Below are 27495 nucleotides of genomic sequence, written 5' to 3'. Positions count from 1 at the left end.
TACCAGTCTGAAAAAGGACTTTTCATTTTGTCTGACAAAAAACTCCCCTCTGTGTCAGAGAAACTCAATCCGACGCTGTAGAACTACCAGCTGGATAACTTCCACGATGGATCCTCTTGAAGCTCTTGAGAAAAGCATTTGAAAACTTTCACAAATTTCTTTTGGTGCCCATACAACCACCGAGGTACACTTTCAAGGTTCCACAACCTCAGCTGGAGCACTTATAGATATTCAGACTGCCAAGCAGAGGGCGTCAGCAGAGTCCAGCCCTGGCCCAGTTGCCACTGGTCAGCTGAAATTCATCACAGGAATGTCCCCATCTACTTTGTTATGGTCCTGGACCCACCCATGGAATCACTCTATGATACTTGCAGATCTTTTTGTTCTTCGGTTACAAGTGGAAACCGATCCAACCTCCTCAGGTCCTCCTAAAAGATCACACATGCCAAGTGTGATAGGTTTGGTCTGTCTGGAATCATTTCACGAGTACAGCAGTGTTCTGACAGAGCTGGCTTTGTAGGGTTCACTAGCCTGCGGGTGTGTGACACCCCAAGACATTCATAGTTACTCTCTAGTCCAGTGTTTCCCAAACTGTGGTCCGTGGTCCCCCAGGGGTCCGTGACACATTCCCAGGGGGTCCGTAGACAGCAGTTTTAAAAGCACAGAAAAGGTTCTTGTGTAATTAGCAGCTTTCCAGCAACAATAAAAGTGTCAAGATAATGCCAGTGATTAATGTACCTGCTGGAGAGTGAGGCGAGCTTTGTTCAGTGGCAGCTTTGACTTAACTAATGTAGCACAGAGGGTGAATGTGCCTACTGCAAAGAACGTGTAACATGCATTTTTAGAAAAGCAGTATTTTATGTGAATAGGTTTGTGGTTACTGCTTTTGTCACAGAGATTATTTTGTTACTGTACACTTCATAAGTGGCAATCGTAATCTAGCAGAGGGACCTATAAACTGTCATCAAAGAGCTGCTTGCAAACTGCATGGTACCAGTTAGTAACTTATGCTTTTACCCAGTTATTCATTATCCTGATGCTGCTAAAAAGATTTGTTGGGGGGGGGGGGATACATTTTTAATGTTACTAGCCACTGTGTTATGTTCTGAATCCTGAGTTTGTGCTTTTCCAGACCAAGCACTCTTTAAAAATGCCTACCAGTATGAATGGCATGTGAACCTGTAGCCCCCTTTACCTTATTTAACATTTTATATACACACTGATTTACATGTATGATTCAATGTCTCTATATGTGTGTGATGTAAAGTGCTCTGACATCCTACAATGGTATGAGAGATGCTATAAAAAAAACAAAATACATGTGACAGAGGTGCTGTTCCTTCAATATAAAATACTACGGGTCAGATGTATGATCCGATTTTATATGCGCGAATGGGTTCGTGAACCCATTTGCGCATGCAAAAACTTATTGGGCCTATTTAGCGAGTTGCAATTTCTTTGCGACTCGCTAAATAGGTTTTGCAACTTGCTATTTGGAAGGGGCATTCCTTTCCAAATAGCGAGTCTCAAAACCATGTACAAATGTTTTTCGGTCACAAAACACTTGCAATTACCATCTACATCAAGTAGATGGTAATGCATTCGCAAATGGGAAGGGGTCCCCCCTTTGCAAATGCATGCAAAAAAATTTTTTAAGGGCAGGCAGAGGTTCCAGGGACCTCTGCCTGCCCTTAAAAAATTAACCTAAAACGTTTCATATTTTTTTTTTTAATTCATGGTAAACGGGCTGAATTTTTTAAAAAAAACTCCTTTATTTAAAAGCAGTCCCAGACATGGTGGCCTGCTAAGCACAGCAGGCCACCATCCCTGGGAGGGCGGGCATTCCCAATGGGCTCGCAAATTGCGAGAGGCTCATTAATGTTAATGAGCCCCGCAATTTGCGACCCCATTGGGAATCCCAAACAGTGTTAAACACAATGTTGTACATTTCATTTAGCGACTCGCAATTTGCAACTCGCATTGTGTCGCCAATTGCGAGGCGCTAAATGAAATGATCGTACATCTGGCCCCAAAATTCTTAGTAGTTTGAGTATTTGTTTTGTGTGTACACGTGTGTTTTTTTATTTTAGTTACTGTTTTAATATTTGAAATTTAACTCATGCAAATTGCTTGGGGGTCCCCGGCTTCCAGTGGTGACTCAATGGGGGTCCTCAGGAGTCAAAAGTTTGGGAACCACTGCTCTAGTCAATGGAATAAAGGCTCCCAAGCCCTGGCCCCAAAGTGTGATGTGTCAGGGCAAATCCAAAAAGGCCACACTCAAATTGCCTCTGAGGCTGGGGGTGTGAGTGGCGAGTGTACTATGGTAATCATAGTGGCCTCCCACATCGTACACTAAAAAATCCAGTTGAAGCAGGCACTGTACCCACAACAAACCCAGAGGCAGACATCTGTTGGGGCAAGAGCTGGGTCCTCTAGAAACCAGATAAGGGATACACAGACATTGTCCTGGCATCCTGTTCTATCCCTTTCAAGTGTTCTCATAATTTTACACATGGCTCAACAGACCTGTTAGCAGGATTTAACACTGTGGTGGCAACATGATGCCCACAGCACCCACCTGGCATATTCTGTTGAGTCATATCTGACCATCCAGGTAAGCTTAATATTTTCTTCTAGGAGGCATTTCACACCTCTTTTGCACCTGTTCTAAGCTTGAGCACAGGCTGAGGCTTATGCTAATTAACATTCTCACAATTCAGGCTGGTAAAGGGTAACTTTCTAAAAGTTACTTTTCCTTAATATTTAAAAAAAATCAGACTCCACCATTGAATGTTTTAATAACTATTAAAATAGTTGTTTCATTATTTTTCTAACTTGTTACTTTCTAGAGATAGTAGTGTTTGTATTTTGAACTGTACTTTGGTTTTGTACATCGGACAGCTAGACCTGCCACAGTGAAAATACTTTTTTGTACATTGTCACTGTAAGGACATGGTAACATTCATTTTCTACATGTTCCACTTTTAAATATCATGCACCCTTTTGAGTAGGCTATAAGTTTTACATATTTAAAAGAGATGTTTTTACTATAGGTGGACACAGCTTGCGGAATTCTACTTGTGGAGTGTTGTGGATTTCTCAAAAAACTTAGCAAAATACAACATCTGGACCTTCTTTTTCCTTGCAAATGGAATGGTTTTCTGCTTTTAAAAGTGATACCTCAGCAATCTTACACACATCCATATGTATTACGCCAGCTGCTGTTGTAAGGGAGGTCACGTTTAAGGGACATCACCCCCCTTGTCCCTTTCCTGTCCCTGAACAGGGCAAGTTCACAAATCAGACAGCCATGCAATTCATGCCACACACTGTACAATGACAGCAGTGGAGGCAGGACATGCATTAATAAATCTGTTTCCATAGTAACTTCCCGTGCAAGAGTCCCCAAGGAGGAAGAAGGACACGTGCAGATCTACACTATCCACTCTGGCCCTTATCCTCCCTGTGGTGAACAGCAGGAAATGCCTGTGTCTCTTTTAAGATGTGACCCCTGCTCCTCTCCCAACCAGGCCCTGCAACGGTCTCACCCTAGTACACAATGCAGTGTCCCTAGGGCCTCAGAAGTACTGAAAGGAAGGGGTCTCAGTAAGAGAACAAATATACTTATAACTTTAAAGAAGATTCAAACAATACTAAATGAATTCGACATTGTTTTAATTCACAATGAGGAGCAATGTATCGAATACATTAACATTTTAAATGCATAGAATAGGTTGTACGGTGCCCAAAAGGGGAGGGGAGGAAGTGATAGTGTGAGGATGGCGTGGTGGAAACTTGTGACAATAAAAACAAGAATTATCCAAAAATCTTTGCTACAATTGTGTTTTCATTTCATTACACAAAGAATGAGTCGCTTTGACGATATATACATAAACAATGTCATACTCCAATACAGCAATTACTGGCAAAAATGTGGGGAAGGAGTTGACTATATGGATGATGTCGACGTTTCGACCCTCTGAATAGCGCAGGGTTGGTTGAGCCCTTGCCGTGGGGTCTTCTTCAGGACAGGGAAACGGGCAGGCAACCTGATAGATACGTATATATAGAGGATATTAATAATGAGAAGGCGGAATGTATCGGTTAATACAAAAACAGTATTTAAAATCACTATCGCACACATGGAAGAGCATACCGTTGTACTTGGCGCTCTATCTGATCTCTGCAATCGTCTTCCAAGTGGTTTGACGTACTGCAGATATGAGAGAAAATGGAACGTGACTTAGACTGGAATGTGAGCGCATAAGGCACTCCAAAGAAATCATAGTAATTATGATCAAATCTCACCGTTAGGATAAGTAGTCCATCATACATTCGAGATACATAATGGAGAGTTGGAGAGCGCGGCCGGCCGTGAGGCGCTGACACGGTTAAATTCTGAAAAGACGATATGCAAGTGCTTAGGATATTGGATACTGTGCATATAGTCAGTAGGTGCTGTTAATACATTGAAAAAGGGGGGGGTTTATTCGCTTACCGGTGTCCCAATCGGATTACTAGGTGGTGGTGCGTCCCCTCTGTGTCAGTAAAATCTGAAAAACGCGTAAGGAAGGGCTTAGACACTAGCGAGTACCACAAATGGTTACATTATAATAATAACCGGGCATACGGGATTGGACATTTGCGTGTGCCACGCATCATTAAATAGCAAGATTAACCGGGGACACGGACTCACCGATTTCTTCAGCTTGGTCGGTGTGGTCTAAGGCGCAACCTCGGTTTGATGGTTGACCTAGAAAGGGAAATTGCACACAGTCAGTCCTTCGTCATAGGGGCATGTCTGGTGAAGGATCGCATGCAGTATAGAGGCATTTGCAGCCTAAGCGGCTAGGGCTTACCTCAAATGCCGACTGAATCGGACCACGGGGAACGCTGGCGTCTTGCGAAACGTGGCAGATTTCCTGGTTACTGACATAACCATGGAAACGGATCACGTGACCCGCGCGATTGCAAATGAAGCGCGAAGACAGACTGCGGTGGAACTGGGTCAGAGCCTGAATTAGCAATTGGGAAATTAAATTAAATTACGATTCGGCTGGAAAACCTTTTATTGGCCGTTTGCAAGCATTAGCCTTAAATTTCAACCATGCGTATCTTATTAGTATGGACATGAAGTACAAAACTGTGTCCTCACGCGGTTGCCATGGAGACTGACGCTATATTAGGCGAGTAGGTGTGGGATGACGGGTGGCCTAAAGCAACTCGTGGAAATACGACTTTTATGTGGACATATCAAGATACAGCTCCAGTGCAGACATTTCATTGACACTACAGTGTTTCAGTTGAGATTCAACACACTCTTGTTGGCGGCATCTTATAGCGCTGGTTCATAGCACCAGATGTATGCATTTATACATTGATAATAATTAAGGGAGTACCTCTCTGCAAGAGGGTATAGTCCCACTTGATATACATAGGACTCATTAAGAAAGTGCATCTAAACATTACTAGTGACTAGGAGAGTACCTCTCTGCAAGAGGGTATAGTCCCCCTCAGTATACATTGGACTCGTTTGGCCCCGGCCCGGATATTCACATAAGCCACAACACGATATCAGTCCCTCAAACAGTGCACTGTTTGTCAATGAGCCATACATGTCAATGAAGGGCGTACCTCTCACAAGAGGGTAAAGGCCTTTCATGTTTACAGGAATGTTAATACCAAAGGTTAGTGACTGGATATCAAGTCATTGTTGCTAACTGCGAAAATGAACTGTCAAATTCGTTCAACCCATTGGCAATCGAATCAAAGTGAAACATCCATTTGATTTCCCGGACATTTAGAATGTTGGTGATATTCCCACCCCGGGGGCCCAGTGTTGCCTTCTCCAAAATCACCCATTTTAGACTTTCAGGGGAGTGGGCTGCGGACTTGAAATGATCTACTAAGGGCGCCCCTTGTACATCACACCTGATCCTGCTCATGTGCTGAAGAATCCGTACTCTGGCCCTTTGTTGTGTTTGGCCTATGTATATTAGTCCACAGGGACAGACAATGGCGTAAATTACATTGGATGTGTTGCAATTACTATGGAACTTCAGTGGAATTGTATGTTGATGATGGACAAAATCCTTGGTTTGGATCGTGGTGTCGCATGCCTTACAATTGCCACATCTGAAGTGGCCCAGGATCGGTGGAAGATTCCATAGAGAGGTGATTGTGGGTTCGTCAGGGGTAGATAGAAAGGAACGCACCACATGGTCTTTGACACTCTTAGCTCGTTTGAATGCATGAAGAGGCGGTCCTTTTTGATTGAGGTCATCTGATATCAATTGCCAATGTTTGTTGATTATCTGTTTGATTTGGTTACTCTTGGTAGAGAATGTTGTTACACATACTATTCTTTGTTCTTCAGCTGGTGTCCTTTCTTTGGGGGTAAGTAACTCATCCCTTGGGTAGTACCAGGCGCGCTTTCTTGATTTTTTCACCAAGCGCTTGGGATAACCCCGCTGGTGTAGACGGTTGGTCAACTGTTCAGATTCTAGCAAATAGTTTTCTTTGTTGGAGCAATTGCGACGGATTCGGAGAAACTGTCCGAATGGTAAGTTATCTCGGAGGGCACGGGGGTGGTGGCTGTTATATTGTAGCAATGAATTGCGTTCTGCTGGTTTTCTGTACAATGTAGTTTGGAGAGTGCCTGACTCTTCATAGATAGTAATATCTAGAAAGTTGATCCGCTGGTTATCTGATTCACTGGTGAATTTTAGATGTGGTGATTGCAGATTGAGCCACTCAAGGAAAGCCGCCAGTTCTTCAGAGCCACCCTTCCAGATGAGGAGAATATCGTCTATGTATCGTATCCATAGATTTAGTTGGTCTCTAAATGGATTCAGATCATTATGTACAGTATACTTCTCAAATGCTGCCATGTACAAAATTGCTACATCCGGAGCAAAAGGGGCACCCATCGCTACACCGGACGTCTGTAAGTAGAATTTGTTTTTGAAAATGAAGAAGTTTTTGGTCATAGCTATGGTCAATAGTGCTATGATAAAATCCGTAGGTACTTGTACAGGTGCTGGTCGTTCGTTTAAGCACCTTGTGATCACCGCCAGTGCTTCTTGCTGGGGGATGCATGTATACAGAGATACCACATCACAAGTGGCAAGTATTTCATGTTGAGGATCAAATTGTCGATTCTCCACGATCGTGATTGTATGCATGGTATCTCGGATGTACGATTGACAGGATTCCGCTAGTGGTTTGATGAAGAAATCGATATATTTTCCCAGTGGTTCCAGGATTGAACCACATCCAGAGACGATGGGTCGTCCGGGGGGTGCGGTCATGCTCTTGTGTACCTTTGGTATGGTGTAGATGGTTGCAAGGCGAGGATATTTCTGATTGAGATAACTGTATTCATTTTCAGATAGAAAACCTAGATCGAGGCCTGCCTTGGTCAGCTCTTGGATCTCGGTGGCAATGACTTGAGTGGGATCTGATCTTAAAAGTCGATAACTTGCCCCATCATTGAGTTGCCGAAGGATTTCTGATTCATAGTCCGAGGTGTCCTGTACGACTATGGCACCCCCCTTGTCGGCAGGCTTGATGACAATCATGTTATTTTTTGCAAGTGACTGTAGGGCTGTCCTTTCGACTTTGCTTACATTATATTTGGTGAATGAGCGGGAGTTCAAAACTTCCTGCACGTCTCTCCAGACTACTGCTTCGTAAGCTAGTATCTTGGATGACATGGCACCCGAATGTGGAACAAAGACAGAGGGTGTTCTTAGTCCAGTGAGAGACTGATTAGATAATGTCGTTGCAGTTCGGAAAAAATACCGCAAGCGTATTTTGCGGAAAAATTTATACAATTCTGATCGAATTGTAAAATCGTCTGGACGATTTGTCGGGACATACGACAGGCCTTTACTCAGAACACTAATTTCGTTAGTATCTAATACATGTTGTGATATATTGATTATGGGATGTAAAGTTGTTGAAGGGATCACCATCTGTAGGTCTTGTTGCGCGTTGTTCTTTCCCCATGTTGGTCTGACTGGAAGTGCACTTGCTTGGGTGTCTGTCCTCTGCCTCCATCCCAGTTGTTCGCGTTCTGTCGAGGTCCACGCTGCAAGAATACCCAGGTCTCAGTGACTTGTTATGGGTTAACCCTGTTCTAATACCCTAGGGCCTCAGAGGCAGGAAGCATAGCACTCACCGGCACCTATGGATCTCCATGTCCTGCTGCAAGGAGGGAAAGAGGTATGTCCAGCCCAGCTTCTGGAAGGTTCACTGTTCCGAAGGGGTCCTCTGTCTCCTGTCTACAGAGGGTGTTGTTTCTACAAGAACCACGGCACAAGGTATCTCCAAGCATGGCCAGTGCTGGTGCCGGGTATCCCAATCCTCCCAGCCTCTGTTCTGCTCTCTTCCCAGTGCTGTGGGAGCCTGGCCAGGCAGTTGTATACCCTGAAGTGGGACTAGCAGCCCTGACTAACGGCCCTATAGCCTTCGAGGTCATGTGACCTGCACAAACAGGGGCGTGGCCTCTCCTGCTCTCTCTGTGCTTTGGAGTCTGTTAATGGTACCCCGACTATTCTAGGTCACCAACACTTACGTGGCTCTCTGACATCATGAAAAACTGTAGATGTAAAATATTGCACAGAGTAAGCTTATGTTAGTACATTTGAGAGGCAGGGCAGGAGACTGTCACTGTGATCCACAGTCAGTGATAGTACAACGGTTAGCATTTGACACATTTAACATTAAGAAGCATGACTTTGGGGTGTGAACTTTTCTGGGGATAAATATTGGAAGTTAAAATATTTTATTAATTAATTGATTTATGTCATTTTGTAGGATAGTGGCTATGTGCTTTAACACTGACATCTGTTATGAAGTGCAGTGTGGTGTTGTCGTGTCATACCTGGAATCAGGAACACTTCAGGGTTCCGGATTCCATGGATGACAGTTACGACCCAGGCTTCACGTATTGACTTGTTTTCTGTATCTCTCAATAAATCTTCTTCAATCTACATTGCTGACCTCGGAGTTACGATCATTTCACTGGCGACGATTGGGCAAGAACTTTAAAAAAAAGCCTGGAGTCCCTACCTACATCGTGGTTTTTCGTTGTATGCAAAGGATCACAAAATGTCCATGGAAGCTGTCGGCGCTGCGTCACAGACCGTGGCAGTATTGTACAGGTGAAATCGCCAGATTGGGTCCGTGTTAAGAAGTGTAGATCTGTCAAGTCTGGGGAGTCACGGTATTCTGGTCCTTTGATGGTCACGCGTGTCGGAAGACAGGTTGTTGAGCTTTCTGATGGTAACGTGTGGAGTTTGTCCAAAGTGGTAAAGGTTCCTAGGTGGTTGTGGCCTAAGGAGGTGTCCCCAGAGTCTGGAATTCCGTCCTGCTTAAAATCTTCCAATAATGCTAGCAATTGGAGGAAATTCTCTGGTTCTACAACCCTTCACAGTGTTCCTGAAAGCAAGCCTTCCTGTTCTTCTGATGACTCTGTGCCTGTCCAACGAGCACAGAGAAAATGTCATGTTCCTGTGTGGACCAAAGACTATCAACTTTATAGGTGATCTGGTTTGTGTATTATGCAATTTTTTCTCTTATATTCTTTTCAGAATTCATATTGTAAATTGTTTATTTGTTCTTGTTCTTTATCCATTGCTTTAAATTGCTTTATTTCTCTTTACGAAGGGGAATGTGTGGTGTTGTCGTGTCATACCTGGAATCAGGAACATTGCTGGGTTCCGGATTCCATGGATGACAGTTACGACCCAGGCTTCACGTATTGACTTGTTTTCTGGATCTCTCAATAAATCTTCTTCAATCTACATTGCTGACCTCGGAGTTACGATCATTTCATGCAGCTCACAAGTTCGAATTCTGGAAAGGCATGCACAGCTTCCTGTCTTCCTGCCTGTGACATCATTGGGGGCAGGCCCTGGCATGCTGGGCAGGGGGAGAGGAGCGCCCAATATGTGTGCTGTGCCTTACTGAAGATGCATGCAACACAAACAAGCCGGTCCACTCTGGTACTCTACACATAAACACTGCACTGCTGTGTGGTGCATGTAGCAGGGGTGAGGACGGCCATTACATCTTCATCTCACATTGCATTCAGCTTGTATTTAGTTTCAGGCAGCATTCAGCACACACGACCTCGTATGAATGGGTTAGTGCGCTAGTAAATTCTGCTCTGCTCGCATTGCAGAGTTTTTGCTAAACTTCACACTCCAAGTGGTGCATGAAGTCACAAAACTCTGTGAACTCGGCCAGAGGAGTGGAGGCAGCAAACTCCACTCCCCTGGCGAGTTTTGCACCTCCGCGCACCGCTTGGGGCGCGGAGTTCAGCAAAAACTCTGCAATGGGGCAGAGCACAGTTTGCTGCCCCCACAGTTTCTAACATGTCAAAAACTTTATTTTAAAAGGCCTCAAAGCAAATTTTACACTACAGCATTCAGGCTACTGTGGTAAGCCCAAAGTCATGCCCAATAACTGCTGCGGTCCACAGGTGATATTAAACTTTCAATGCCTTAGTTGTATTTCCACACGTTATACTATGACCTTATAGAAAAGATAAATTACTCAATCAGGGTGTAGTCAATTTCTACATATCGTATGGGTCAGAGCACATAAAGTGGGCTCTGAAGTGCAGTGCCCTAGTGTGCAGAGTCTTATATCCAGCAAATAAATTTCAGGAAAAATTGGGGAAACCATACAAATGTGGTAAATAAATAATTAATTACCGGTACTATTTTTCTATGCATTAAATAAAACAGATAGCTCAATAAATAAGAGGCAGGATCCGGGGTATCTGAGTCGAACAGGCTTTAATCAGGCACAAGGGAAGGGACAGGATCGGAACAGCCTGTAATAGAATGACATGGAATGGCAGCTGCAACGTCTCATTAACAGTACATAGTATATATAGGAAAACATTACAATTGCATTGAATACAGTAGGCGTAACAAGTGACAAACGGAAGATAAGAACACATGGGCGTAAAAAGAAGGCGTGCACAGGGCGTGCACGAAGACATGTGATGTAGACGTCACAGAAGTGTCATAAATGGGTGGATACATGGAGGGGGATACCTGGGCAGCTGGAACCTTTAACCTAGTGGTGCGCGCAAACGGACCATGACGTGTAACTGGGGAGAGCTGGGGGCTCTGACTTCTGCACTAGAAGAGGAGACTAAAGTCTGCGATGTCAGGACGACATGTACCTATAGCATATCTGGTATCTGGTGTTTGGAGTACATGTTGATAGAATCTAAAAGTTATCAGAGCAAAGGCTACTTGACACTAAGGCTGGTGCATGCATATATTCTACGTGTATTGCGTGTGCTATGAATCTTCTATGAATATTAATTCAGTAGTTCTCTTGCATGGAGACAGGAAGACTAGACTATAGCTGAAGATGTTTATGCGGTTCGTTAGCTTAGGAATGTGAAGACGGAGAGCTGAACTGATAACTAGAGGCATAACATATTCTTGGCAGACAGGCAGGCAGAGCCAGGCTGGGCACCGCGCTGCGCGGCAGGAAGTAAGCGAAGGGTCAGGGATGCAGGTGGGGGCTGCATCGCTACTCAGAGTGGGTTCAGGAGACTGGAGCTTGAATCTGGTGTTCAGGCCCTTTGAGGCCTAGAAACGGGGACAATTCGATAAGTCTAACGTGCATAATGTAAAACGTTGGCAACATAGGCCTAGAAGCCTAATTCACGTTGCTTTCACGAGGACTGGAAACTGGCATACTAACGTTGGACACAACTATAATTGCGTCTTTAATCGATCATAGGGGGATATATGCATATTAATCATGCACATATAACATAGGATGGGGAACACGTAGGCACACATGACAAGGCAAAATTCAATTTTCCTCATTCCCTCCTTGTGCCCTACGTTTCCATCAGGAAACATCAATATTCATGATACCATCTATCTGTTCATAGAGCATCATTTGCTCGTCTCGAATCTTCTTGGAACGGGACTTTGGACTTGGAATGCAAGATGTAGCGCACAAGCCGCAAATCGCAGGGCCACATTGTAAACAGAGACAGCAACTGAATATGATCATTACTGCTATACCCAGGAATGACAATACTTTCCATCCCCAGGCAGATATTATACTCCAGAGCCAACCGGACCATGTCCAGGTGCCTGGATTCTGGTGCAACTGATGGGCTATTTTATGGAGTCTGGTTATAGCTGAATAAACAGACGGTGCGTTATTAGGAATGAAAATGCAGCAACTAGATCCGATGACTCTACAAGCTCCGCCCCTATCGGCCAGTATGACGTCAAGAACAAGGCGGTTTTGAAGGACAACAAATCTCATAGCAGATTGTTCCTCGGTTAAGTTACCTAGAGCGGAAGTAGTCTCATTCACTACTGCTTCAAGGGTTCTGGTTAACCTACGTATTAACTTACTATTCTGGACAGGACCTATGAAGAAAAAGAAACCTTTATTGAAGTCTTGATACTGTTCTAAGGCAGTTTCAGTCTGATCGACAATTGGGGACTCGACCTCCCTTCTATGTCTAACGTGTACTAGATGTGTATTTCTGTGATAATCGGATGGGGCTAGGAAAACAGGTGGCAGTAGGAAGGCAATGTAACATGTTCCATCCCAATCTTGGGGCAGACGTACATATGCGGTCTGACCACACACGAAATAAGAATGACGTGAGGCTTTGAAAGTAGATTTCCCACTGTCACTATACTCGACCACAGTAGTACAATCACTATGTCCTAGATGTAAAAAGCGTCGGGACACTCCAGTTCGAGTAGCCGTACGCTATATAAAAACAACGTAACATAACATAACATAACATGTACTGAACCATTTTTTCTGACACATAATTCGCCTTTCACTGGTAGAACTGTAATAGCAGGCAAATCTGGAGTAGTCTCGGACTGAACATTCAAAACCATGAAATTCGAGGAATAATTACCCAGATCATATACTTCATTTTCTAGATCTAACCCTGTTCTATGGGAAAGACCTTCCTTGTCTGGGAAACATGTTCTATTCAGAAGGGACATATCGTTTGAGGATGACGTTAACGTGGACCATGCTCCACATGAACCATTATGTGAAAACGGATAGGGAAAAAGTGGCAGAACTCCCTTCGGTGTCTGGAAAGGGGGGAGTCGACCACACACCCAACAATTTGTGGCATTGCTGGTCTGGTGTGAATAGTGTAACATACGGATAAAAGTATTATTGCGCATGGCAAGACGATAGGATAACTCGTGAGGAGGCAGTTCACTAAATGTGTGCTCTACTGTAACATTAGAGGAAAAATGTACATGTGAAACGATAGGAGGAAAATATATATGTAAAACATAACTTATGCCTGTAATTGTAAGACTCAGAAATAACATAATTAATAGAGTAACAATACATCGACTTCGAAGATTCTTTCGATAACGTATTCTCTTAGAGTTTCGACTAACTCTCTCACTATGTGGGTCTATCTCATACATGTCAGGAACCTGTCTAACCGTTTCACCCGAGAGGGACTTAGACAATTAAACTGGCTGACTTACTAGACCTTAATTTTTCTGTATACTCCTGCTGTGGAGTTTTCTCTAACAGGGGAAGTTTAGAGTCAGTATCTGGGCAGTCCTTGAGAACGGGGCAGTCCTTGAAAAAAGTCTTTGGACGGAGTCCATGAAATCGTTTAACGTGACTGGAGTGCAACCACCCCTTACGACCCTCCACCTTGATCGCAGTCCTTGTTGTCATCAGAACGAGCTTTGGTTCCTTCCAGCGGGGCTCCAGCGGACTTGAACGATCAAAATTTCTAATCAGAACGAGGTCGCCTGGAATGACCTCGTGCGGTTTCACTTGGGTGTTGTCTGGAAAAGCAGCGGCGACCTGTGAACGACAAGAGAGTAGTGCAGACATCAAGGAAGCCAGGTAATCTGTCAGCATATTACTGTCAACATCGGTAATTGTACGTGGCCTAGGTGTACCCCACATGTTTGGGGGACGACCGAAAACTACCTCGTAAGGGGACAGACCTGAACGGGAGTGAGCGACCATTCTCATGTAAAAAAGGGCGACTGGCAGTGCTACCATCCAATCTACGCCTTTCTCTGCGCATACCTTTGCAATGCAGATTTTCAGGGTCTGATTATGTCTCTCTACGAGACCAGCTGCTTCGGGGTGTCGTACACAGTGAAACTTCCACTGGTACCCTAACAGAAAGGATACTTGTTTCATGAGTTCGGAGGAGAATGGCTGGCCGTTGTCTGAATACACGACCCTCGGTAATCCATAGCGGGGGAAATACTCACGAACCAACTGCCTGGCAGTGGTCGCGGCAGTGTAATCTGGAACTGGATATGCTTCTGTCCATCTGGACAAAGCGCATACTACTACGAGGACATACTTGAAACCTCGACATCGATCCATCTGAATATAATCCATCTGGAGGACTTCAAAAGGGTGGTCAGGAGGATGAAATCCACCTTGTTCCACCGGGACACCTTTACCTGGATTGAACTGACAACAGATCATGCAGGTACGCACTTTCTGCTTGGCTGCTGCTCGTAAATGCTTGTTAAACCAGAGGTTCTGAATACTGTCTAACATGGCTTTTTCTCCTAAGTGTGCTGGACTATGGGGCCGATTCACAGAACTAACTTAAGACAAAATCCTAAACTTACTACTTTTGGTATTCACAGAAGTTAGGATTTTGTCTTAAGTTTGTCTTAAGACAAACTTAAGACGGACTTAAGAAGAAATCCTAACTTAAGTCTGTCTTAAGTCTGTCTTAAGTTTGTCTTAAGACAAACTTAAGACAAAATCCTAACTTCTGTGAATACCAAAAGTAGTAAGTTTAGGATTTTGTCTTAAGTTAGTTCTGTGAATCAGGCCCTCCGTGCGGTGTTAATAATAACTTGAACCATAGAGTCGGGGAGAAACCATGTGGCTTTTCCCTTCGTCAACCATCCCTGATCTGTCTGGACCCCTCCTTGTTCAGACCATTTCTTGATTTCATCGGGAGTAGCATGTGACTGTATATCTAATACGTCTTGTGTAGGGTCCTTAACTGTCATACAAGTCGTCTGAACTGGGACGTCTGTCTGTGTCGTGTTAACTGGAATGTCTGGAGTCTGAGCTGTAAGCTTGGCTGTTCGATCTGCCAGGTTGTTACCCTGGGAAATGATGTCAGTGACTTTCGTATGTGCCTTGCACTTCATGATAGCGATAGCTGTCGGTAAATGTATTGCATCTAACAGAGCTTGAATGAGGGGGCCATGCTGAATCTTGGTTCCATGAGAAGTCATGAAACCTCTCTCTTGCCAGAGTACTCCAAAGTCGTGTACGACTCCGAATGCATAACGTGAATCTGTGTATATGTTTACTTTCAGGTTCTTGGCTCGTATGCAGGCTTGGGTCAGAGAGATGAGCTCTGCTGCTTGAGCAGACAGGGTGTCAATACGATGTGTTTCTATAACTTCAGTTTCAGAAGTCACTGCATACGCGGCTACTAGTTCTCCTGTACTTGTTCTCATACATGAACCATCCACATAAAGTGTCAGGTCGGTATCAGATAATGCAATGTCTGTCAAGTCTTGTCTTGGCTTTGTCATGGTGTTAACAACTTCCACACAGTCATGTGTGGCAGGATTTGAAGTGACTGAGGGTAACAGTGTAGCGGGATTTAAAATGTTGCAGCGTCTGATTTCTATGTGTGGCTGAAACAGTGTCAGTTCATAACCTGTTAAACGTGCAATTGTCAAGTGCTGAGTCTGTGTTCGGTTCAAGAGAACTTCCACAGAGTGTGGAACTTGTATTGTCAGGGAGTGTCCTAACACTATGGAATCACTTTGTCTGATAGCTAGTGCTGTGGCTGCAACAGACTTGAGGCACGCAGGCAGAGCCTGGGCCACCGGATCTAATGTGCTAGAGAAATAAGCACAGGGCTTGTATTGTCCGGCTTGATCTTGTGTGAGAACAGATAATGCAGTACCATCACGTTCAGTGACAAAAAGTGTAAAAGGCTTACTGTAGTTTGGTGTCGCTAGAACAGGTGCTTGGCATAAAGCTTTCTTTAACTCATTGAAAACAAGTGTATGTTCTTGGGTCCAAGGGAGGACAGTCGATGTGGCTGCCTCCTGTGTCGTTAACTGTATCAGTGGCTTAGCTAGATATGCGTACTGAGGAATCCATTGTCTGCAGTAAGAAGTGAGGCCGATAAAAGCTCGTACCTCCTTCTGAGTCTTGGGCTGTGGAAGATGTGCTATTAACTGGATACGGTCTGGTGTCAACTGCCTACCCCTCTTGGACAGTAAGTGTCCAAGGTACACCACTTGCTGGACACAGAATTGCAGTTTCGAAGGGGACACCTTGTGCCCCATCTCAGCCAGGAAATACAAAACTGTAAGTGACGCACGTTCGCAGTCACGTTCAGAACGGGCTGTGATCAATAGATCATCGACATACTGGAGCAGAGCAGTGTCAGTTGGCATATGAATATTGTCTAGTTGTCTTTTAAGTGCTTGACTGTAAATGCTAGGACTTTCTGTGAAACCTTGAGGAGCTCGTGTGAATTTATAGCTTCTTCCATTTAAACAGAAACCGAAAAGGAATTGGCTATCTGGATGAATGGGGACACTAAAGAATGCGTTCTTGAGATCAATAACAGTAAAGAACGTAGCTTCGGAATCAATGGCAGTCAATAGGGAAGAAATATCTGGAACCACTGGGTACTGGGGTATGATACATTTATTAAGCTCTCGAAGGTTAATCACTAATCGATAAACTGGAGGTGCATTGGGATCAGTACGTTTAAGAATCGGAATGATAGGGGAATTACATACATTGGAGTCAGTTTCTACAACTACTCCTTGAGCAATGAGCTCGTCAATACTTTTTGATAAGGCTGCTACAGCCTCAGGTGGCAATTTGTACTGTCGGATTCGTGGTAATACAACACCTTGCTTCAGAGTGACACGATATGGTGTAATGTGCATACAACCTACATCTGTTGGACCTTGCGCCCATAAATGCTGTGGTACATTTAATAATCTTGGATCAAAATCACGTAATACATAATGACCTTTAAAATCACGTAAAAACAATCTCACTCCTTCTGGGGAACAGCATATGACTGCTCCTAATTCTTTCAGTGTCTTAATACCTAGTAAATTTTCGGGACAGGATTTCGTAAGTAACAAGTCTGTAGTTCGGGACAATGGACCAACTTCTAGGGAAACTGGTTTCGATATTTCATTAACAATAGGTTTTCCTGAAAATCCAAGGGAAACGTTTCTTGAGCCTGAGAGTGGAGCCCCTGGAACCTCGTCATGACTGATGGTAGTCCTACTTGCCCCTGTATCGATCAGAAACTTTCTGTCTTTCCCTAACACTTGACTGTGTACATAGGGACCCTCTTGATCTACAGGAATCTCGATGAGAGGCAAGCCAACCTCCCTCTCTAGGCTGTTTCATGAATACTGCTGATATTCTGGATATTCCGACTGTGCATCTGCTGTGTAACATGTTGTGTGGCAGCTATAGGCTGCGGTACTGTAACTGTCTGTTGTGCATTCTGCGGTGGCTGAGAATTCTGCGAAACTTGTTCTTGTCTAGGAGGACGTGGTCTCTCTTTCGTTTTACCAGTAGCTATGTTGTGTTTCAGAACTGCACATTCGTTTATATAATGACCTGGCTGTTTACAGTAATTGCATGTCCCTTTAACGGGAGCTGTAGAATGACTAGTTTGATTCGGACCCCTCTTCTGACTGTCTTGTGGAACAGACTGTGCAACCAGTACTTTCATTTTCGTGTCTTTCATACGTCTCCTTTCATGTTCCTGCTCCTCCCTGATTCTGTTCTGGTGATACTGTAGCATCTGGAGCATTTGTGACGGAGTATTAGCTTGCCAGGTACTTTCGACTTTCAGTACTCGATTTTTAACTTGTGGTAAAGAATTCTCAACTAGTTTGGTAACGAAAAGATGTGGATACGATGCACTACTTGTTTTCAGACCACTATTTATAATGAAACATTTCTCAAATCTAGAATAAAAATCACTAGTGTCTTCGTCTTGTTTCTGTTTACAGGCTGAGATGGCATCCCAGTCTTCCTTTTTCGTGGCTAGTAATCTTGGCAAGACTTGTATTAGCAACTCGGGCAATGCTTTAGCTTTTTCCCCAAGACCGGTACCTGGGACTCGTGTATTATCTTCAGTCTCTAATGCGGTCCAATCTATCTTTTTCTCTCCCACCTCCCATTCTTTTTCTTTGAGTTTTTCATATATGCCCGCAGGCAACAGGACCTTTAACATTTTAATGATATCGGGATACGTGTATTCTCCCATACGGAGCATGTCTTTTAATTCACGGTGGAACCCTGCTGGATCTTTATCGTGACAGGGTATTAACTTTTTCATTTCTAAGAGTTCTATTTTCGTGATAGGGGTGTAAACAAATACTCGTTCGAGCTCACCCCCCTCTCCCTTAACTGGATGTACTTCTCGCAACGGATTCTGTCTTTCTATGTAGAATGATTTTCTTTCTGGGGGTGGGACAGGAACAAAATGTGGATTCAGGAACGTTCTGTATTTGTGGCGCTGTTCTAATATGACACTAATTAAATCGGTACCTAGACCTTTCCATCTGTTTAGGAGTAACTCATTCAGTACATCATACAGAGGACCTGGATCAGAATGCTGATCCTCATACAGTGTAATGAGGTGCTGGATCATATACGTACCCACCAGACGCTGCTCGGCTGGGGGCAGCTTCAGAAACGTTTGGGCCACTATTTCATCTGAAAACGTGGTAGAATCACTAGTCCATCGGACTGCTGATCGGGCTAGTTCTTGTTCATGCATGGTACTAAGCTCACTATAACCTATTCGTAGTTTCAGAATTTTATCGGTGACCTGGAATACTTGTTCAAGAGAACACTGTTCTGGTACGGAAGGAGGAAAAGCTTTCTTGTAATCTAGGCGTGTGTGTCTGTCGGAAAATCTAGTTCTACCTACATACGCTATTCTGGCGGGATTCTCGCTGTCTACCTCTTCACTTGAAGAGTCATTCTCTTTCTCGGTTGCTCTTTTTGCTTCCTCCTTCTGGTGCATACTTATAATTTCCTTACGAATTTTCCTGTACATACTTTCTATACTATTCTGTGTCTTATGTTTTCCCTCGGCTATATTGTCACTCCACCTTGTCAGGGCTTTCGTCTCGTCTTTGTCTTTATCAGGATAGTCCTGCTCTCTTATTAAACAGTTAATCAGAAATTGCAAAATCATGCCTTGAATCTCGACTTTCCTGTGTGCCATAGCTTCGTGAATACTTTCTGAATTCTGCCCTGTTCGGATAAAATGATATATTCTGTCTAGATGTTCCTTCATCTCAGGCAGGGTGGCCAAAAAGTTGGCAACTCGTCTTAAACGTACGGAATATAATATCATGTGATCTTCACCTGGTACTGAATCATATATACAGTCTGTAAGATATTGCTTGAGGGCTGCGTGTGTAGACACCTTTGGCGTGCGCTGTAACGCTGCGTCTCTCAGCGTCAGTCGTTTTACTGGAGGCGGGGTGGTAGGAGCACCTCCCCCCGCTCCTCCTGAACTGGAATCGTCAGTTAATACTGAACGTGCTGGTAAAGTGACTGGCAAAACGGGCACACGTAATGTGGGCTGGTCCGGGGGTACTGGCACATTAACGGGGTCCCCGGGACCAGTGGCTGGGAGAACAGGAATTACATTATTAACAGGGTGCTGAGGGTGAGCAGGCGGAATAGGATTTGCATATTCTGGGACTGTATCGTCCAAATAGGACGAAAGGAAAATTTCAGCTGCACTCGGTTTATGACGTAGCTTAGTCGGGACCAATGGTGGCGGTAAATTACAGGGTACTTCCGGGGTTGCCTTCGGCAAGCCCTCGGCAAGAAGAGGGTACATACCTTTAATAAGGGCATTTCTCTGTCTGTCTGACTGTTCTGCTCTAACTCGTTCACCTTCTTCTAGAAGTTCCCTTTCTTGGGCTTTTTCTGAGGATTCCCTACTTAATTCCGCTTTTCTGAAATCTTTTTCGGTTCTTCTATGAGATTCTTTACGCCATAACTCTATGGCATCTTTCTGAGACTGTCTAGCTTTCTTTTTCCATAATGCTTCTTCTACTCGCATGATGCACTCGGCATCCCATGTACCTGATACAGGCCATCTATATTTCTCTTCAAGATTCTTTGTATAATCCACCCATAAGTCTAGATATAATATGGCATCTAAGCCATGCTTGTGATACATAAAGTGTCCAGGACTGTCCCTAGGAGGGACAGGAACTGATTCTTCGAGTAACCCTTTTCTGGTTTTTATCTGACGTAACTTTGAAAACAGAGGCATATTTGAGTCGTACTTGAACTTAGACTTTAAACACAATACACGATAATCACAATAATGAAATGGCAAACAAATCACTCATACCACGACATAGAAATACATTAATAACAGTTCGAACAGAATACTACCTGATACACTGAAAACATAACGCTTGAATTTCCCGAGAACAGACTTACTAGAATTACTGGATGCATTGCTAAAACAGTACAGAACATACCGGTCTCATAAAGAGACACGTCATACCGTATCCACCTAGATGGACACGTCGGACTGGATCTGCGTACCCAAACCCATCGGACCGGAGACAAACTAATGACCCCGTCTAGATACTCCCCCAGCAACGGTACTCACCGGGAAGCAAAACTGAAGGCCTCGGACTGGACTGGACTGCTACGACGTCTGGTTACTACGCATGCGCTTTGAACTTCGGGCTTCGGAAACAGGTGGGCCTCCGGATACCTCGGACCTTGCTCTCTCGACTTGGGCTCTGGTCGGGATGAACCGCATTCCTCACTGCCTCGTCTGGATGCCGGACCGCAGTCTCCGTCTCCTCCGTGGGCCTGAGGGAGACTTGATGAAGCAGAAATATCTGCACGTGCACGGTAGAGTTCCGTCACGGCTGTAGAAGGGTCAGGGGGCCTGTGTTACATCTCCGGCGCGTGGGGAAGGGGCTCGTCCCTATTCGGGCGCCATTATGTGGTAAATAAATAATTAATTACCGGTACTATTTTTCTATGCATTAAATAAAACAGATAGCTCAATAAATGAGTCGAACAGGCTTTAATCAGGCACAAGGGAAGGGACAGGATCGGAACAGCCTGTAATAGAATGACATGGAATGGCAGCTGCAACGTCTCATTAACAGTACATAGTATATATAGGAAAACATTACAATTGCATTGAATACAGTAGGCGTAACAAGTGACAAACGGAAGATAAGAACACATGGGCGTAAAAAGAAGGCGTGCACAGGGCGTGCACGAAGACATGTGATGTAGACGTCACAGAAGTGTCATAAATGGGTGGATACATGGAGGGGGCTACCTGGGCAGCTGGAACCTTTAACCTAGTGGTGCGCGCAAACGGACCATGACGTGTAACTGGGGAGAGCTGGGGGCTCTGACTTCTGCACTAGAAGAGGAGACTAAAGTCTGCGATGTCAGGACGACATGTACCTATAGCATATCTGGTATCTGGTGTTTGGAGTACATGTTGATAGAATCTAAAAGTTATCAGAGCAAAGGCTACTTGACACTAAGGCTGGTGCATGCATATATTCTACGTGTATTGCGTGTGCTATGAATCTTCTATGAATATTAATTCAGTAGTTCTCTTGCATGGAGACAGGAAGACTAGACTATAGCTGAAGATGTTTATGCGGTTCGTTAGCTTAGGAATGTGAAGACGGAGAGCTGAACTGATAACTAGAGGCATAACATATTCTTGGCAGACAGGCAGGCAGAACCAGGCTGGGCACCGCGCTGCACGGCAGGAAGTAAGCGAAGGGTCAGGGATGCAGGTGGGGGCTGCATCGCTCCTCAGAGTGGGTTCAGGAGACTGGAGCTTGAATCTGGTGTTCAGGCCCTTTGAGGCCTAGAAACGGGGACAATTCGATAAGTCTAACGTGCATAATGTAAAACGTTGGCAACATAGGCCTAGAAGCCTAATTCACGTTGCTTTCACGAGGACTGGAAACTGGCATACTAACGTTGGACACAACTATAATTGCGTCTTTAATCGATCATAGGGGGATATATGCATATTAATCATGCACATATAACATAGGATGGGGAACACGTAGGCACACATGACAAGGCAAAATTCAATTTTCCTCACAAAAAGGGGCATTTTTTCACAGCCATGTTCAAATGTTTTAACATTTTGTGTTTAAACATTTTCTCTTTTTAGTACCATCCTTAAACTGTCTCCCTCTGTTGTCTTTATTTCATCTATCTACAAGATTGTTATGTTGAGTGCACTGTGTTTATTTTTCAGTTTGGGATGCACAACTCACTGCAGCCAGGGCGATGGAGATCTTTGAGGAAAGCGAAAAAGTGAGAGCATAGAAAAAGTCATTCTGTCAGGTTTGTGGCTGTTTTGAAGCTAGCGTTAGGCCTTGCATTAATATATTTCTGCAACAGGTGGTTTATTGGGTACTGATAGGACTGTAACTTGATGAGTACACATTTCTTCAGAATAATAGCAGTCGTTACTGAAAGGCACAGATTTGTGCTTCCTGTTTGAGGACTGTGAATGATTGTTGATGCTGTTTTTTATTACAGTTCCATTGGTGGTCACTGATGGGAGAGCCAGTGGGTAGCTACCATTAATGTGTACTACATCCAAGCATTTTATTTATCGAACTCAGACCTTGATATCAAACCATAACCAGTGTGCATTGATGTTTTTTTTACAAAATTGCTTACAGTACTCCATTTGAATTGCATTTTACTCTTGGATTTCCTGAAGTACTTACCAACTGAAACCTCGAACCTACGAAGTTATTTTTACATTTTGAGTTTTCATCAATGTTACTGACTTTTTGCATTTAAAAATGTGACATTAGTAGATCAAAAAAATGTTTAAGTCCCAGTCTGAAAAAGGATTTTCCATTTTGTCTGAGGAAAAACTCACCTCTGTGCGAGAGCAACGTGAAACTCAATCCGACGCTGTAGAACCACCAACTGGATAACTTTTTAAATGGATCCCCTTGTAGCTCTAGAGCAGGGGTCTCCAAACCGGTCCTGGAGGGCCGGATCCATGACAGATTTTTTGGATATCCCCATTGAGATACATGTAGTTATTTTAAAAATCTGGCATGGATCCGGCCCTCCAGGACCGGTTTGGAGACCCCTGCTCTAGAGAAAAGTATTTGAAAAAGTTCACAAATTTCTTTTGGTGCCCAAACAACCCCACAGAGGTACACTTTCAAGGCTCCCACAACCGCAGCAGAAGCATTTATAGATATTCAGACTGCCAAGCAGGGGGCGTTAGCAAAGTCCAGTCCAGGCCCAGTTGCCACTGGTCAGCGGGAATTCTTCACAGGAATATCCCCATCAACTTTTGGTGTTCCTGGACCCACCCATGGAATCATCTCTATGATACTTGCAGATCTTTTTGTCCTTCGATTTCAAGTGGAAGAGGATCCAACCTCCTTAGGTCCTTCTCAAAGACCACACATGCCAAGTGCAGCAGGTTTTAATCTGTCTAGAATCCTTTCACAAGTCCAGCAGTGGTCTAAGAGAGATGGGTGATTTTCCAACTGTAAAGTTGTCTTTGAATTGATCCCAGTTTAACTACCTTGACTACTGCAATGTGCTTTGTAATGTTCTATATACAAATATATATGACATAGGTCTATTGCAATATACTTTCTATATCCTATGCAAATTTGTCTTCAAATTCTGCGTAGTTTTACTCCACAATGCTAGCCGAATGTGCTCTATGTGCAGTACTGGAAATTCCTATTCCGATAGATTTCATGTGGGAATGTGATACCCCTCATGTAAGAATGCCTTTAACGTACGTTGAGTTTTGACTAAAATGCTTTAAAATTTACTGTTCATCTCCCGCTTTCACCTCGCGGGAGAACAGCATTAAAAACCAGAGCAAAACTAATTTGGGCTCTAAAACATCACCATTTGCACTGCTAGGGCTCTGCTAGGGCTCTGAACATGAACAAAGCCATGTAGGAATTATGGGAATGGGTGGAAGCAAAGCAGGTGGGAATATGATGGCTTTGTCACTCAAACAACTGTACTTCTTTTGGTCTAAGATGAGTGAGGGTGGGTGGTTAATTTGGATGTGCGGCACTCCTGTCGTTTAATCTGTTAATGACGCGGAAGTGTAATATCAAGGCAATAGGCAAGTCTATATCTGTCAAGGCAGCCAGAGCATGGAATGCTCTTCCCCTGGCTCTTCGAACTGCCCTCTCACTCTCTCAGTTTAAGAAGGGACTTAAAACCCATCTGTTTAATATCACTCTGTAATCTCTTTGTATGTTATGTTGGCTGCCCCTTTTCTCTTTTGACTCACCGCGCCAGGATACTCTTGAGTAATAGAGCGTGTAACAAAAGGCTTTATAACATAACATAACATATCAATAAAAGGTAATACAAAGAATGGAAGGTTCAATATACTGACACTGAAAGGTGTTTAAAAGACTGTCTTGACTGCTCCACCTTTTGGCAATGCACTGGTGAACGTTGGACAGGGGAGCAGGTGTGAAAGTAGCCATCCAATCACATGTTCCCAGGTGTTGCCCATGCCAAGATGGCTCACCTGCACACCCAAACTATGTCCCAGATTTACTAAGGCTGTGAATCAGCCCAGGCACGATGCAAAGAAGCTCAGAGAGACAACTATGCTCTTCTATGTAGTGCAAAAGGTGTTTCACTGTAAAGGTGCACTTTTCTTACTGCAAAACATCTTTGTGCCACTGTGCATCAAGGGGGTGCAACACTGAGTGGTTCAGTGCAAACAGCCATAAGTTTTCACACAAAGCCTGATGTCCTCAGAGCCTGGGCCTTGCATTAAGCCCTGATGCCTATGGCAGCAGGTGCGAATGAGAATGTGGTGATTGTTGCTTATGTGGTGCAGAGAAGAGCATCCAATGTTTTGGAATCTTCTGCATTTGACTTTGCATAGGAATTAACACTAGAAGGGCATGCTTCCAGTACAAGGATTACTTTAACAGCACGTCTCACTTGTGTGCCATTGTGTGAGGCTGTGCATTGTGCACGGCAGCCTGCTTGAGCATCAGCGTAGGGTAAGACACCAGGAGGTCCACCTTTGTAAATATTGCTCTGCATTGTGTATTACCTTCTACGTAAATCAAAGTAGCACATTTGACGCTCTGCTACATTGTCTGAAATGTTCGTAAATCTTGGCCTGTGTTTCACCATGCTGATCCTGAGTCTGTGATGCATTGTGACCAGTGCTTAATTTGCAATCAAATAGGTGCCAGGGCTCGTTGGTCGCAGCACGCCGCATCCCGTTAGAGGGGTGCGAAGACCCCGATGATGAAGCATGACACCAAGGGGCCTTTTGGTGTGTGAGGGGTGTTTTACAAAACACTGAATGCTTCAACATTTGTTGAAACACTTCACCCCACTTTTGTGTTGGATTCTCTTTGTTTATTTAGTAAACGTACTAGTCATAAAGTTACTACCAGTAAAATTACTAACAGTAAAGTTACTAGTATAAATTACCTTTGTGAATACTGAAAAGTAGTTAAATTAGACTTTTGGACTAAGTCAGACTTTTGGTCTAACTTTTCCTTTGTGAATTGGGCCATAAAAATTATGGGTAAGCAGCACAACATAAAAGCCTGAATTCACCTCTGTTCTCTCTCACACATCCTTATCAGTGCCTATGGAGCCGTATTGAAAATTGCGGCATATTTTCATTGTTAGCACCAGGCACACCTTTCAAAAGTGCACCTTACTGGATTGAATGCACTGCCCCCAGGTCAACCATGTAATGGTGCTGCCCTAGGGGAAGCACATTCAAGTGGAATATGTGCAGCTTTAAAGCAGCAGCTCTATGTTTCACTGTGGAGGCAGCAACCCGCCTACACTTTTAAGAGGGGTAAGAGATCCCCCTGCAGGCAGGTGCAGCGAGTGACTGTCCCATCAGCAAGGGGATGTCCCCTCTTCACCCTCTCCAGAGAGTTGCCATCAGGGCGCTCACTGACAGTGTGCCACATTATAGGTGGTGCACTGTCAGCGCTCCTCCTGACAGCTTCTTTACCTTTGCGTCCGCATCTATAATATGGCGCTGGTGCTATATGTGCTCTCGCACTATCTGCATTACAGAAGTGGCCGCAGAAACAGCTGGGGAGTGGAGTTAGCCTAACGGCTAGGCGGTGGACCTCGAATATGGGAAACTGGGTTCGAATCTCGGCAATGACGCTGAACTGCCTGTGATTCTGGGCAAAATACTTAATCTCCCCGTGCCAAACAAAAATGAATGTGTCCTCATGTAATGAAACTGGTGCTATGTAAAGCGCTCTGATACCCGATTCCGCTCAAGTTCGTGTTACATAAACCTCTGTAAAATAAAAAAACCTGTGCCCCTTTCTGAAATACCAAAGTGCCCCGGGGTCGCACAAAGTGGGCGCAAATGCCTGTTGCGCCACTGGGGCACATTATATAATACGGCCCCAGGTGTTTGCAGTCATGAGTGACCAGCCTTGGCTCAATAGTTAGTAGTGACTATGAAGGTCACTGGCCTTGTCTGGTGCCTGTCAATGAATAGCACCTAGTGGCACAAATACTGCTCAAGAGCAACTTCACTGACGTTTGGTCGAAGAAGACATCACTCGGGTATCATCTTCTGGCCACATGTGGACATCATCGTGGAGGTAAAATCGATGACCCTAACTTTACCTATGCCCAATAATTGCCATTGGTTTTTTTTGTTTGCTCCATTACAATTAACTGTTGCAAACATGGAAAACTTTTAATGAACACATATTCTTTAATTAGGTTTTTTTCTGTCAAGGTGGCTGCCTCTGAAACCAGTGCCACATCCAGCATTGGGGATCATGTCCTTTGAGAACAACAGCAGAGAGAAGCTACCTAAAAACATACAAATACCAGCCAAGGTGTGCAGGTGAACGATGGACGAGACACTAGCCTGGATAAACTGATCCTTCACTGTTTGATCTCTCTTGAATTCATTTTTGCGTTTATTGAAGTCCTGCTACAGATACTCCAGAAAGCATCTCCTACCTTTATTTTTTATGTATGCTTCTTCCCTTGTCTTATTCACTTCCACAAGCATCCTTTCTCCAAGTGGGTCCTATCTCAGCAGCACTGGCTTCTTGACTCCCACTTCACTTTGCTTCTTGCAGCTTTTATAAGGCGTTTTTGTGCGGCATCTCCTAGGTTGACCGCAGCTGCTTCCGCTAGCATCAGCCTCTCACCTTTCCTCCTACAGAGGCTGCTTCTCTAAAAGTCTCGGAAACCCTGAAGCAATTTAGAGCTGCACTCCTCATGCAGAGAGTGGCCTCTCCTTTCAGCAGACGTCTCTTCTCCAGGTGAGTCACCCTGTGGATTGCATGACTGAGGAGATGGAGAGTCCAGAGATGTTTTAAGGCCGGGCCAGCTTTAGCACTGGTGGCGCCCAGTGCGACAATC

At 44.2% G+C, this 27495-nt stretch overlaps 1 protein-coding gene across 1 annotated transcript in view; it reads left to right on the top strand.

Annotated features, from left to right (window-relative positions):
* The first annotated feature begins 9393 nt into the window (after positions 1-9393).
* The window catches only part of LOC144769764 (olfactory receptor 5G9-like), a 93997-nt gene continuing 75895 nt past the window's right edge, over positions 9394-27495 (top strand). Inside the window, exon 1 of the mRNA XM_078653943.1 lies at positions 9394-9555. Coding sequence (XP_078510069.1) covers positions 9394-9555 — 162 coding nt within the window. The remainder of the gene's footprint in view (positions 9556-27495) is intronic.

The sequence above is a fragment of the Lissotriton helveticus genome, chromosome 7, assembly GCF_964261635.1.
Source record: "Lissotriton helveticus chromosome 7, aLisHel1.1, whole genome shotgun sequence".
In the NCBI taxonomy this organism is placed as follows: domain Eukaryota; kingdom Metazoa; phylum Chordata; class Amphibia; order Caudata; family Salamandridae; genus Lissotriton; species Lissotriton helveticus.
Note: the sequence above shows the minus strand (reverse complement) of the source record. Positions and strands in the feature narration are given on the sequence as shown.